At 37.7% G+C, this 12552-nt stretch overlaps 1 protein-coding gene across 2 annotated transcripts in view; it reads right to left on the bottom strand.

Moving 5' to 3' along the window:
- Positions 1-425: 425 nt before the first annotated feature.
- Positions 426-12552, bottom strand: part of EGFR (epidermal growth factor receptor) — a 245109-nt gene continuing 232982 nt past the window's right edge. The window contains exons 24-28 of one of the 2 annotated variants that reach the window (XM_043508686.1): positions 12143-12240; positions 10948-11115; positions 10784-10831; positions 10441-10546; positions 426-9354 (exon numbers count right to left, since the gene is read on the bottom strand). In XM_043508686.1, the coding sequence (XP_043364621.1) occupies positions 8978-9354; positions 10441-10546; positions 10784-10831; positions 10948-11115; positions 12143-12240 (797 nt within the window). In that variant the 3' untranslated portion in view covers positions 426-8977. The remainder of the gene's footprint in view (positions 9355-10440; positions 10547-10783; positions 10832-10947; positions 11116-12142; positions 12241-12552) is intronic. The other variant, XM_038391933.2, reaches the window with a different exon arrangement.

Below are 12552 nucleotides of genomic sequence, written 5' to 3'. Positions count from 1 at the left end.
AACTTCTGTTGGTGAAAGAGAGAAGTTTTTGAGCTTACACAGAACACTCTATTCAAGTGACCTGAAGAAGAGCTCTGTGTCTTTCACTAAGAGAAGTTGGTCCAATAAAAGACATGACCTCACCCACTTTGTCTCTCTGATACCCTAGGAGCAACATGGCTATTACAGTTCTGCAAATTAGTGTTTGTAAATTGTGTGGTGATCCTTTGTGGTGCTCCTTGTATGAAAGGTGCTATAGAAGTGCAAAGCATTATTATAACCTGGGAGGGAAACCTCCCCCAAGCTGGACTTGCTCATCTCTAGAGCCCTGCATGGATACAAAATTTGTATCTACAGCCAATCCACAAACATGGTTTGCAGATATCTGCAGATTTGCAAGGCTCTACTAATCTCTAGAAAGAACAAAATACTACAAAATAGTAAAGTCATATTTCATTACTTTTATTAAAATAAAAAGATCATGCATTAATATACACTAGACATTTCTGAGAACCAGTTATATGAATTTTAAGACTACATAATTTGCTGCATAAAATAAGTCTAGGTGGTTCAGCATACAGCTTATGTAATGGAAGGGGCTGGGCGAAAGGTGCTGGAATGGCTTTTTCTCTGTGTACAAAGTTCATCTCTAAAGAAAAAATTACTAATTTACAAATAAGTATAATGGGGATTTATCCAAGCTGATCTTGTGTTTCATGTATCCAGTTCCAACTCCTCTGACCTTTTACCATCTCAGCTACACAATGTATTTTTCTCCTAGAGGAAGCCTAGGCTAACTTTTCTCTCCCTTCTACATACCTCATGGAAATCTCCATTACATTTAGGACTATGCGCTTCCCTTGACCCTTGTATGCAACTCCAATTTAATTCAATGAGGAGTTCCACCATTTGGGTTAATACCCTTCATTGGTATGACCCTCACTGATATGGTTTCCCCTTCTCTGCAACCCTACTCATTCATGCTCCCATGTTGTTCGTCTGAGAAACTCTTTCCCATAATGTATTAAAATTAGATTTCATCGTTTGCTTTTTTTCATAGGATTATTTAGTCTGTTGCCTTGAGTCGGGGGGTATAAGTTTGATTTATTTATTTTTTCAGGCATTTTTGTGGTGTTATTGCCCCCCCTTACATACTGAAGTGTTTTGTGGGTTTTTAGTTTAGTTTTATGTTATGTTATGTATCTATACCCCCTTACCATGGATTCTTGCTCTATTAATGCTGGTGAAGTGAGAAGCTTAAGAAGGGACTTTTTTTTTTTTTTTAATAGCATACAGTTTATAAATGGGCAATAGCATGGGCCTCTAAAGCAAAATATCCCATGGATTTGAGCTTGAGGGTTTGCTTTGATTTTGCTTTGGTTGCTATATTTGTGGTAAAAATTAAGGAGAGACATTGCTGTGCATTTCCCTAGAACCTTGGTAAACAATAGCTGCAATGGCCAAAACTGTTCGTTGTATCATACCGCACTATGAAACTCAAAGAGTGAACGCTGGGCATGAGGGTATCATAAATGTGCTAGAGAGAGGAAAGGTGCCTCATTATTAAGATCAGTAAGCTCTGGTTAAATCCCCATAGTGACACCTTTTCAAAATCTCTCAATAAAAGACTTTTAACATTAGCTCTTCCATGACTATTAACCCTACAAATCAGCCAACCTGACTTATTCCCCCCCCCAACATGATACAGTATATTACAATAAATGTTCTCCAAAAATTAAAAACAAGAATAATATACACCTTATTTTTATCACTCAATATACAAACGATCTTTGATCAATAGTATAAATCAATAAACTGTATAAAAGACAGCATTTCTTATTTGTACAAATAGTGCTTTCATAGTTGATTAACTTTACAATGCTTAAAGGTACTCTCTATATGGATATATTGCTTGATAGTTTACTATAACCAAGACATTAATCCCAATTGATTGCATCATTACAAAGCAGCCTAAAATGGGCACCAGATCCGTTGGATCCCTATGCATAATGAGAGGAATTTTCAAAAGCACTCAATATTAGCCTCACTCTGCTCCCATTGAAATCAATGATGAAACTCCCAGTGACCGGAATAGGAGCAGAATTTGGCTAACGATGGCTTTTCAAAACCCCCAGACTTCAAATAGATTCTAAGATATTAGAAGGATGTTTTGGAAAAAAGCTCCAGGACCACTGGGAGGGCTAAGAACATGTACCGTATCACCTATGTATGGACAAATCCCTCATAAAGCTATTGGTTAGGTTCAGGGCTGGGGTTTTTGATTTTTCAGCTTGTTCGTAAGGAGGATGAATTACTCTGAGGTAACAATGAGGTTGGGCCATATATATATATATTTGTATATATACAGCAGAACATAAAGGACCAAAATCCTGGCTTCAGGCATTGTGCCACTGACTCTGTTGGGACCAGGGTTTGGCTCAATGCATCATGTGGTTTTTGACAGCCATGTTCCAGATTGTTTCATTCATTCTTAAAGAATCCCTTTCTTTGACTTTGACACTACTGAATGTTTGCTATGTGTTCATTCTTACCTGAATACCCTAAGAATATTACATCCTTCTCTCAAAGTCACCTTAATTCCCATTAACATTAATTGTAAATTATAACCATAATTCCCAGTCCATACGTTTAAGAAAATACCAGTGCCCTGGAAACCTGTGCAAGTGTCCAAAGCAGACAGAATGTATGGCAGGGAGACAAAAGTGTGTCATGAAAATTTCACACTCTCAGTTCGCACCATATTGAAAGAAATAATGTAATCAGGAATGGGCTTGCTACAACCTTCCCCAGATGAAAAGCAGGGATCCAATCACTTCATTATTTGCCACTCAATTTTTTTTTCCTGACACTGATCCAAAACCTGAAGTCCTTTTTTAGTTTTCAGTCAGTCCCTATTTGGCCCAAAGTCCTCTTAATTTAACGAGAGTTTTGACTGAGCAGACCATGAGTCATAATTGAATAAAGACATCAGATTTGGCCCATGTGCTATGCATGGCTCCAGTTGAATCACTGTGGGCAGATGCTTGTTCTCATGAAGAGCCCCATTGACGTCAGTGGGGCTCAGTGCAGATGCTTTTGCAGGATTAGGGGGCGGCGATTCCCCCCACCAATAAAAAGCTGTGGAAGTGATGATCAATTGGCATTTTGATTAATTACTTTAAAGCAAGAAAATAAGACGCATTCTCTTTGGTCCTAATGCAACCCATTTAAAAAGCTACGTAAAGGGGTCTTGTTTTTCTTTTATATAAATCCTTTTTTTCCTTTTTTTTTTTTTAAAAGACTTTTAAAAGGCATATGTTAGAGCAGAGAAGAAACAAAACTCCCTGGGAAAGCAAAGCTAAAAAAGTGGGATTTCAATATAAAAATCCGGGTTAGTGGTGATTTAACAACCACATTACCAAAACACTCTGGTGAAGTGTCCCGCTTGGCAGTATAACTATACAGAGTTTAAAATTTCATTACTATACATTTCCTTCAGGAAGGGGGATACAAACAGATACATTTTCTCACTTTGTCCTGACTAAAGTGTTTTCTCACAGAGAAATGTGTTGTTTAAAAAAAAAAAAAAGGCTAGGACAATTTTACCAGCGGACAGTGAAGAGGTAGCAGCTTGTGTGCTATAGGGGATGTTAAACTTCTAACCTGAAAAATGAATGCTTGTCAGGAAATGCAAAGTGTCTTATTGACATTCAGTTATTCGTCACCAAACAGACGGAGGACACCTCATGCACTTCTCAGTATGAAGTGCTTGAATCATTTGGAGTCCTGTGGTCCTGTTAAATTGGATCCGGAATACACATATTTGATCGTCTGTGCATAGGATAAAATTCACATTTGTAGCACAAAGCCTGAGTAAATGGGTTTTGCACCAAAAAAAAAAAACCAAAAAAACAACCAACCAAACAAAAAAACCCGCGCAACCCCTCCCCCCACCTCCGACTTATGTGGAAGTTGAGGGGATTTTCTCCCAATCAGCAGGTAGGGCATTGGGCACCTTCTTAGTCACTCAATTGCTGCTGTCATCCTGAGCTGGAGTAGTAAGCAATGACTGCTAAGGCTTCCCCTGTAAGAAAATTTTGGGCCAGTGGATCTGTATTGTGTGTAGATTCCCTGGCTATGGTCCCTCTATATAATTCTACCTACAGCCACCCCATCCCATGCAGGCCTGTTTCCTATTCAGAGGAAATGCAATGCTATCTATCACTTCAGGGCCCTAAAGATCAGCTGAATGGAGTAGGAAGGAGCAGCAAATCAACCTTAAAGATTAAAAAAACTTGAGGAGCGCCATGTAGTCCAAAGTACTCGGACCAAAGAAATTCATCAGGTTATTTCGCTTCACTTGGAAGTGAGACAAGGGGGCATGGGACCCTGCAGAAAATTTACTTCTTACGTTGTATTAAAACATTTTCAGACTTTCCCAAGCCAACTCCTTGCCAGTGCAAAACAATTTACAACCAAGTGTGCTATAGTACATTGCACTGTACACAGAACACTGAAAAACAGCAAATGAACTTGAAAATTCTGGCTTAAACCTTGAATTTCCTGGTATTTTGCAGTTTACCTTTATGATGTTGAAATGTAGCGTTTAAAAATAGCATTTTAACATAGTTTCATATTAGTTGCTAAGCGAGTGATTGTGGTATGGTAAGTACACATGATGCTGTTCAGTGTCATTCCTCTTTCTGCGAGAAATTAGAGGAAGTATTTTAAAACTCCTTCCCATGTGAGAATCTATGAGCCTTTAAAAGCTGGTGTGGTCTAGTAGGTCTCTCTCTATTCAGGCATATTTTTTTAGAGACATTTTATGCCCACAACTCCTCATAGAGCACTCTTTAAAATGGTTCTGGTCTATCATGTATTAGTATTTAGGGAAACTCTTTTATAATGGACTTGATGACAGACTCTTAATCATAATGGCATAATTGGTGCTGCCTTCTTATTAATCAGCCTGCAGTTTTAATTTCCTTACAAACTTCTCAAAATTAGAATCTGTGTTTTGCTCAGATATTGCAAGAACATTCTCCTTTAGCTACTCTCCTAGTTTTAAACTGGAGGAGCTCTGATCACTTTATAATGGAGACCACTCTGAATGCCCAGGAAAAAAAAAATATATAGTCTATGTTATAATTAGGTTCTATTCTAATGTTGCAATAATTTATATAGCAATACATCTGGAATCATACTTTCAATATAATTAAAAACCTCTTCTTGCTATACAGACCTTCTCTATAATACAATAATCATGAAATCCCATTCCAACACAGCAACTAATACCCTCATTTGACAAAAACAAGTGAACAACTTGGGTACCAGTGAAAGATTGCTCAATTATACTACAGTCTTTTTCATATCAGTTGGATCCTAGGGCTAGATTCATAAATCTTCTAGCAAACTGGTTATGGACAAATAAAGCTATGTCGGCTTTGTGATACTTCACTGGCCACTTAGGTTTGTTTGATTGTAGATCACTGAGTGGTGACACGCTGCTGTTTGATAATCATGTGAAACTGTACAATTTACTCTGAAATCTAGCATACTAGGGGAGGTGATCTGCAGGAGATCTTGAAGTATAGTTTATCATTGCCTTTATGCCTGTGTACAAGCGCATATGCTCACTGTTGCCCTCTACTGACTTTCCCACAGAAAGGATACGGGACTTTAGACTGCTACCAGCTGAGATGGTTCACCTTCATCTCAGCTATAGAGAGGCCTGACTAAATGGCCTGAAATGCAGAAGAAGGGTTTTAGACCTGGATTCAGTATAACAGCAGTTTATCGGGATTCCACAAGGTGAAAGTGCTGCATAACTCCCATTGATTCGTTTAGATCTCTACAATACAAAGTGGAATCTTTGCTGCTGCACAATTCATGTGCCCCAGAAAAAAAAAATCAGATAATATAAAACCACACATTTACTTATTTTAAAGAGCACTGAAATGGTTTGATACAATGAAGCTGAGCTGATATGCTAATGTGCTCATTGCTCTTTATTTCTGCTGGTGTTTGAATAACTTAGGGCTGCTTATTAGGAAATCATGACTCATTTATCAGATTTAAAAATATTGTTAGTTCATAAACCTAGAGTCTGTACTACATAAATTAGGATAGTTCATAAATTACAGACAATCTTGCAACAGAAGCTGGCTCCTATATTCTCTCTGCTATGTTTTCCATTAAACAATAAATAAAAAAAAAAAGAGAACTCAACCGTAGATTGCTGAAAGACTCTTAAAGGATATAGCTGCATGACTCTCATTGGCTTTCATGGTGATCATGTTACAAAGTCCTCCAGGAACAATTTAAAAATGTAGAGAAGTTAATCTGTATTAAATAGTTTCCATGCTACATAATGCTGGTAACTTATAGTGCTACTTTTTTTTTTTTTTAAATAACCATTTTTAAAGCTAAAAATGTTACAGAATAATTTTGGGAATGGTGTTGGAAAGACTGTAGAAAAAGATGTAGTATTGTACTGTACTGTATTGCTTTGAGTAGTAAACTATCCATGATTTCTGTTAAAAAGTCGTTTGACAAACATACAATCCCCTTGTGAGTTTGTTCATGGGGAAAAAAATTAAAAAAAGATTGTTAAAATGACAGTGTGTGTCGATGTGAGCGTGTGTGTGTCTGGCGCATTTTGAACATGGCATTGGGACAACATTTTGCTCTCAGGTACACCAGTGTAGATCTGGCGTAAACTGTGCTTGAAAGCAGAATTTTTTTCAATGTTTTAACTACAAGGAAATAATACAAGTTGTTACATATTCTCTGTAAGGCTGCAGCTGGGCTCCAATCATTGTGAGTGAGATGTGCCCAAAGAAGATGACAATAAATGTGTTTTGATCAAATTTGCTCTCCGGCTCTAAACTCTGTACTGTTAGAGACACATTATTATACGTGTCCTGGTTTTCAATGGCAGCCTGCATTGCATTGATCTAACATGAGCCAGTCTACACTGCCAGTCTTCATTCCCCCTCCTCAAACAAACTTGCCATGACAACATTTTAAGGGCTTTGGTCCTGATCCTGGACTCAAATGAAATATTTCAACTGGAATTTACATTGAGGTGTTCCAAACATAGCGGAGGAGGAGTGAAATTTGACCATTCCCTGATGCTATAGGTTGCATTGATGTCTCAAGTATAAATGTTACATATTTTCTGTTACAGTTTTTATGTCATCTCAAGTAATTTTCCAATGATTAACTATTAATTATGGATCTTAGCATGCAAATTGCTTGATTCACATCTGGCTTCAGATCCAACTATTTGGCTAAAATATTCTTTCCATCAAGGCAGTGGAGGGATGGCTCCATATTACTGTTATTCTTTGAATCAATGCTTTAACTATTTTTTTCCTACTCCTTTCAAAGAAGACAGCAAAAATGTTATCAAAAAGTATTAAAAGAACTTTAGGAGTTTTAAAAACTACACACAACGTAAAGAGAACCAATCTCTAACTTTTTGTGCTACAGTGGTTTTATATACAATAGATATATCCTATATTTATTATTAAACCAAATATTGATTTGGACTATTCCACTGTGACAATTAGACAACCCAGCTTGGACTTCAAAGAAGCCTGTGGCATTCCCAGCCCCCGATTTCAGAAGAGTAAACTAAGCAATTGCATTCAAACACTTCAGACTATTCTTTTTCCTCTTTGATTCATTATTACTGTATTTTCTTTGTACCTAGCATAAAAGAAGACCACCCTAATACAGCAGCTGTAGTCATGTAAGAGACAATAGATTCCTGCACAGTGATACAGCAATTGGCAATATTCTGCCACAAGCTTAACAGAGTATAGTGGTGTATTCCCCCTCCCTCCCTCCCTCCCTTTTTCTTTGCAATTTTATACAGGGAAAAAAAAAAGTTTTTTTACTGAGCTACTTTAAAAAATCCAAACAATCTCATTTCCTTTGGTTGCATTTTTTGCATTTTTGTCTTAGCCAAGTTTAATTTTGTGCAGTTGCATTCGGATCACCAGCTCTCACAAATAACCCAACTAATACCTTTTGCATTTCCTTGCCCTTTAGGGAAAGTTTGTCCAAATGCGATTGAGACAAAGGGAATTGACACTTCATTTTTCAGTCATAGCAACATCTTTAAAAATTTTGTTAAAAATGTAATTTGACAAATCTAGAGCTAACCAATGGAATGGAAAAAAGAAAGGCTTGCATTCAACATAGAGAAAACAGACTTGTGAGTACTTTATAAACATTTACAAACAACTCTTCTGTATGCTGAGTTCTTCATGCTGGACTCCAAGAGTAGTGGTCAGTAAAGTAATGTGTGCTGCCATCCAGTCCTTGTGCTAACACTGTGGGTTATAAAAATTCACCAAACCTGTTCCATTTTAAAAACCACTTCATCCAGCAGAATCTCCACACTTCTCTCTGACTCATTTTTTTTCTGTTTGTACCAGTACAGTAAATGAAGTCAATATTTAAGATCCAATAATTTGGAACAGCTATCCAACTTTCAAGAGTTTGAAAGGGATTTAATAATGTATTGCTTTTTTCCCCCCTTGTGATCCGAGAGTCACACAACAGTACAACGAGCAAGTGTCTCATCTTGTAAAAGATCCAAAAATTCCATTAGAAATGTTTATAAAAATAGGCATTATAGAAAGGAATTCTTACAGTTAATTCCAAATTGTTTTTTATAATGCTACCATCTGAAAACAAAAGGAATGCATCTGCAATTTCTTATCTGCAGGAAGTTCTTGCTCTAGTCCAACATGCATGCATGTGTATGGTATGTGCCTAAGTTATGTATGTGGATGGGCAAGGAAAAGCCCAAAATATATAGTCAAATCAGCTTGGTGAATTCAGCCCACCAGATTGAATGGAAAAGCGTGTCTGTCAGTGAATTGTAATTGCTCTTCTGTCAGTTCATAGCTTGATCCTGCAGCAGCCAGGTTGTTCATCTGGATTTTAGTTTGTATTACTGCAAGAAGAGAGAATTTTTCTGTGGTCATGCTGAGGCTTCAATGTATTCACTTTTTGGTGCTGCTACCCTTAAGTATTCAGGATTTTCTGCTGCAGGAACTTTAAATATGCCATTAGGCTTAGTTTCCTTAGGAAAGTAGTCCTGCTGGTAGTCAGGATTGTCCAGATTTATTTGGTGATTGGCTGTTTGGTCCCAGTAGGGGGAGCTCTCAAAAACTGTTTTGACAAAAGGAGACTGGTTTGTGTTGAGATACTCTGGGTTGTCCACTGCTGTGCTGTGGGAATTCTGATAGCTTGAGGCTGTAGAGGGCTTTGTGTTTACCGGGAGGGAGACGTTGTTGTAGATTGGATTCTGTACTACAAATGCTGATGGTTTTTTGGGGATTGACTGATTGACATATTCTGAGATTTAAAAAAAAAGAAAGAAAGAAATTAAGATATGTAACTAATGCAGTCCTTTAAATGATCTGATGTGTATTTTTAATCATGTGGAAACAATCTTTTCCCACATCAGCCCACAAGTCATTTGGATCTTTCTCAGGATTCCAAGACTTAGCCAAAGACAGGAAGTTCCATTGAACATAGGTTCCAGGAGTCAGATTTTCAAAGCAGCCAAGGGAATTAAGCCACACATTTTCCATTGCTTTTAGTGAAGTGTGTTTACCTAAATCCCCATGGAGTGTTTTGAAATCTTATCCAGGGAGTTTAGCTGAGGGCAACCATATATCTGGAGAAGTACTTAAAGATAATGGAAATGCCTTAAAAAAAAAAAAGATCAACAGTAACTGAGACCCCATGTCCCACTATTACAATGCTCAATGCTGGCTCTTTCCCTTACTCAGCTGCAGTACTAGTTGAGGACAAGGCATTGCGAGTATATCGTTTTATTAAAACATCCTTGTAACAGTCTTACTGATCTTTAAGTCAACCAGTTCTGGTTCCAGTGAACTACTATACAAATACATGTCAGACTGTGGTTAGCAACACTGCATATTTCATTGTGCCATCCATTCTGCTTGACTATATTTCTGTTTGGAAAGCAGTAAAAGAGCAAAAACAAGAAACAGAGTTTCTACAATCAAAACAATGAAGAGGACTAAAGAGTTCTTAGAAGAGACTTTCTGAAATGTCTGATTAGTAGAAAAAAGAAAAAATCCTTGATAAGGCACCCACAACAAAAAGTAGAAATCGGATTGGTGGTGATAGTGGATGATATGTGGTCAAGAAGATGTCAGAAAAGATCTAGGAAAAAATTAAAAGAAAAATTCTGCACAATTTCTGCACCCCCATTTATTGACCAGTGAAGAAAAATTGTGGGGATCTTTAGGGATGTGAAGGACTCCTCCTTTGCTGAGGGAGGGGAAGGAAAATGATTACCCCGAGATCACCAAGAAACCTCAAAGATCTAAAAGAGAAGCAGATGGCATTCCAAGTTGCCGATCAATGAATGAACTTGAGGATCAGATGATACCTAGCAGATGTACTCACCTGGAGCAGGCAGAAAGCCATCATCTATGCTGTCTTCCAAGAAGATACCAGTTGGATCTGAACTGTAGCGCTGGACAAAGCTGTCGTCCCTCACGGGGTATCCCTGCTAGATTAAAGGTACAGGTTAAGAAATAGAGTATAGAACAGACTATTTCATAGAGGCTGGTGTGTACAGGTAAATGTGTGTGCAGAAAAAAAGGGGTGGGGAGGAAGAGAAAGCCAACATCTGGTGATGAAATTGAGACACCATCTCTGCTAAATCAAGATTTGATTCTTTAATTCAGTTCACAACATTAACACAGTGATGAGATGCATTTAACACTAGCTGATCACACTTACTTACCCCATTTCTATCAATGCAGGTTGTGGTTGAATTGTTGCTAGTAGCACTCTTCAGAAGAGAGAAAGAGAGAGAAAAGATATTTTAAAAGGAGAAAAATATTGTCTGACTTGGGAAATGATTAATTCCAAACTGTTAGGTCTGTGAACATGGATGAAATATCATACCAATGAACTCAAGAGGGGAGTCCGGGATGTGGAAGGGCTGTTGAAAAATCCCTGGTGTGGAATGAGGTACTCGTCTGCATCGACAATGTCCTCCATGTCCTCCTCTTCCATCAAGGTCCGATAAAACTTGGAGTCCGTAGGGCTTGGCAAATGCATTCTTTCATCTCCCTGTCAACCAAACCACAGTAAGAGCAGCTTGCTGGACACCCTCCTGCCTGCACTACAGCAAAGCAGCTTTCTCTCGCTCTTGAGAAAAACAAATGTTCTGGAGATGAGCCTACACTGCAAAATTTAGACCTGGATGTAAATTCAGGGGGGAACTGGACCTGGCGTTTCTGGTTAGGCCTATGTCTAGAGTATCTGTTTTTTAAAGTGTTCAAAATCTAACCTCCTTTCTGGATTGAAACAGGAATGATAATAATCCTGAACCAGGACACATGCGTGGAAAAATTTACTGGTCCTGAAAGCATTTGTATCTGCCCAACTATGTGTTTCTAGCCCTGGCAGGTAGCAGTGTATCAGACTTTAAATGGGAGCATGATCTAAATTAAATTAAATACATTTTTCAATCTTTTTATGATGTTATTGAATGTTACCTTTGTGAAATCTTTCAATAATTCCACAACACACACCAACAGTTTTCCTGTGCTTTCTTTTTCCACCATAAACTGAGAGGCTATTTGAGATTTCTGCTGCTACTTCTGTTGTATTCCTAAGTAGCTCTTCTTTCCACATGAAATGTTAGCAAATGGTCTGAGAGCACAATCCTGCCTTGGCAGAGAAATGGACTCAGTGGTCTAACAGGTCTTTCCCATGAATCTCTTTGCTTCTATGAAAGATGAAGTAACTTGACATTCTTAGTTACATTTCTGTTCCTCATATCCATATTTATTATTTGTTCTATTCTTTATTTTAAAGCAAATGGTAATATGCTAAAGTATTTACTGCAACAACGTGGAAATGGACTAGATCAGTATTACAGTTTTCTTTAACTGAAAGTAGCAGCATGAGACTATATTGTCGATGTTCAAGTGGTCTGGTTTCTTTCGACATTTGTTCATGGAATCATTGAACTCCTTAGCTTGCTCATCTGTGAGCATACCATGTGTATTATTTCATATTTGCTGTTATTTTCCCCTTTCTAAGTGACCATTTGACATCTTGGTTTCCTGGTAAAACAAACTCTGATCAATACCTGTATAACAAGATAGCGCTGAGGGTCTCGAGCCATTTTGGAGAATTCTGATATCAGCTCACGAAACTTGGGGCGACTGTCTGCATCTATCATCCAGCCTGAAGGGACAGTATGGAAAAAAAAGCACAAATCAAATGATCTTAGCTATTAAACCTGAAGAAAATTTTAAAATAAGATGTAAAGGATAGGAACTTGGTACACATGAAGCTGTTACATCAAACCATAACAATGAGAAATCCAGTCACATCAGCTTTTCGTTAGACTTTATTCTTTGTTTCTTTTTGGCATTTAAGAACAACGCCCTCTGCTCTTCTTGTAAGAACAAAAAAAAAAAATAAAAAAGATATGGTAGAAAGATTCCTGCTTAGCATCAACATGCAGGGAGTACCCTCCTTTAACTCCTTCTAGCA

Source organism: Dermochelys coriacea, chromosome 2 (assembly GCF_009764565.3).
Source record: "Dermochelys coriacea isolate rDerCor1 chromosome 2, rDerCor1.pri.v4, whole genome shotgun sequence".
NCBI lineage: Eukaryota > Metazoa > Chordata > Testudines > Dermochelyidae > Dermochelys > Dermochelys coriacea.
This window is presented reverse-complemented; position numbering and strand designations above follow the sequence as displayed.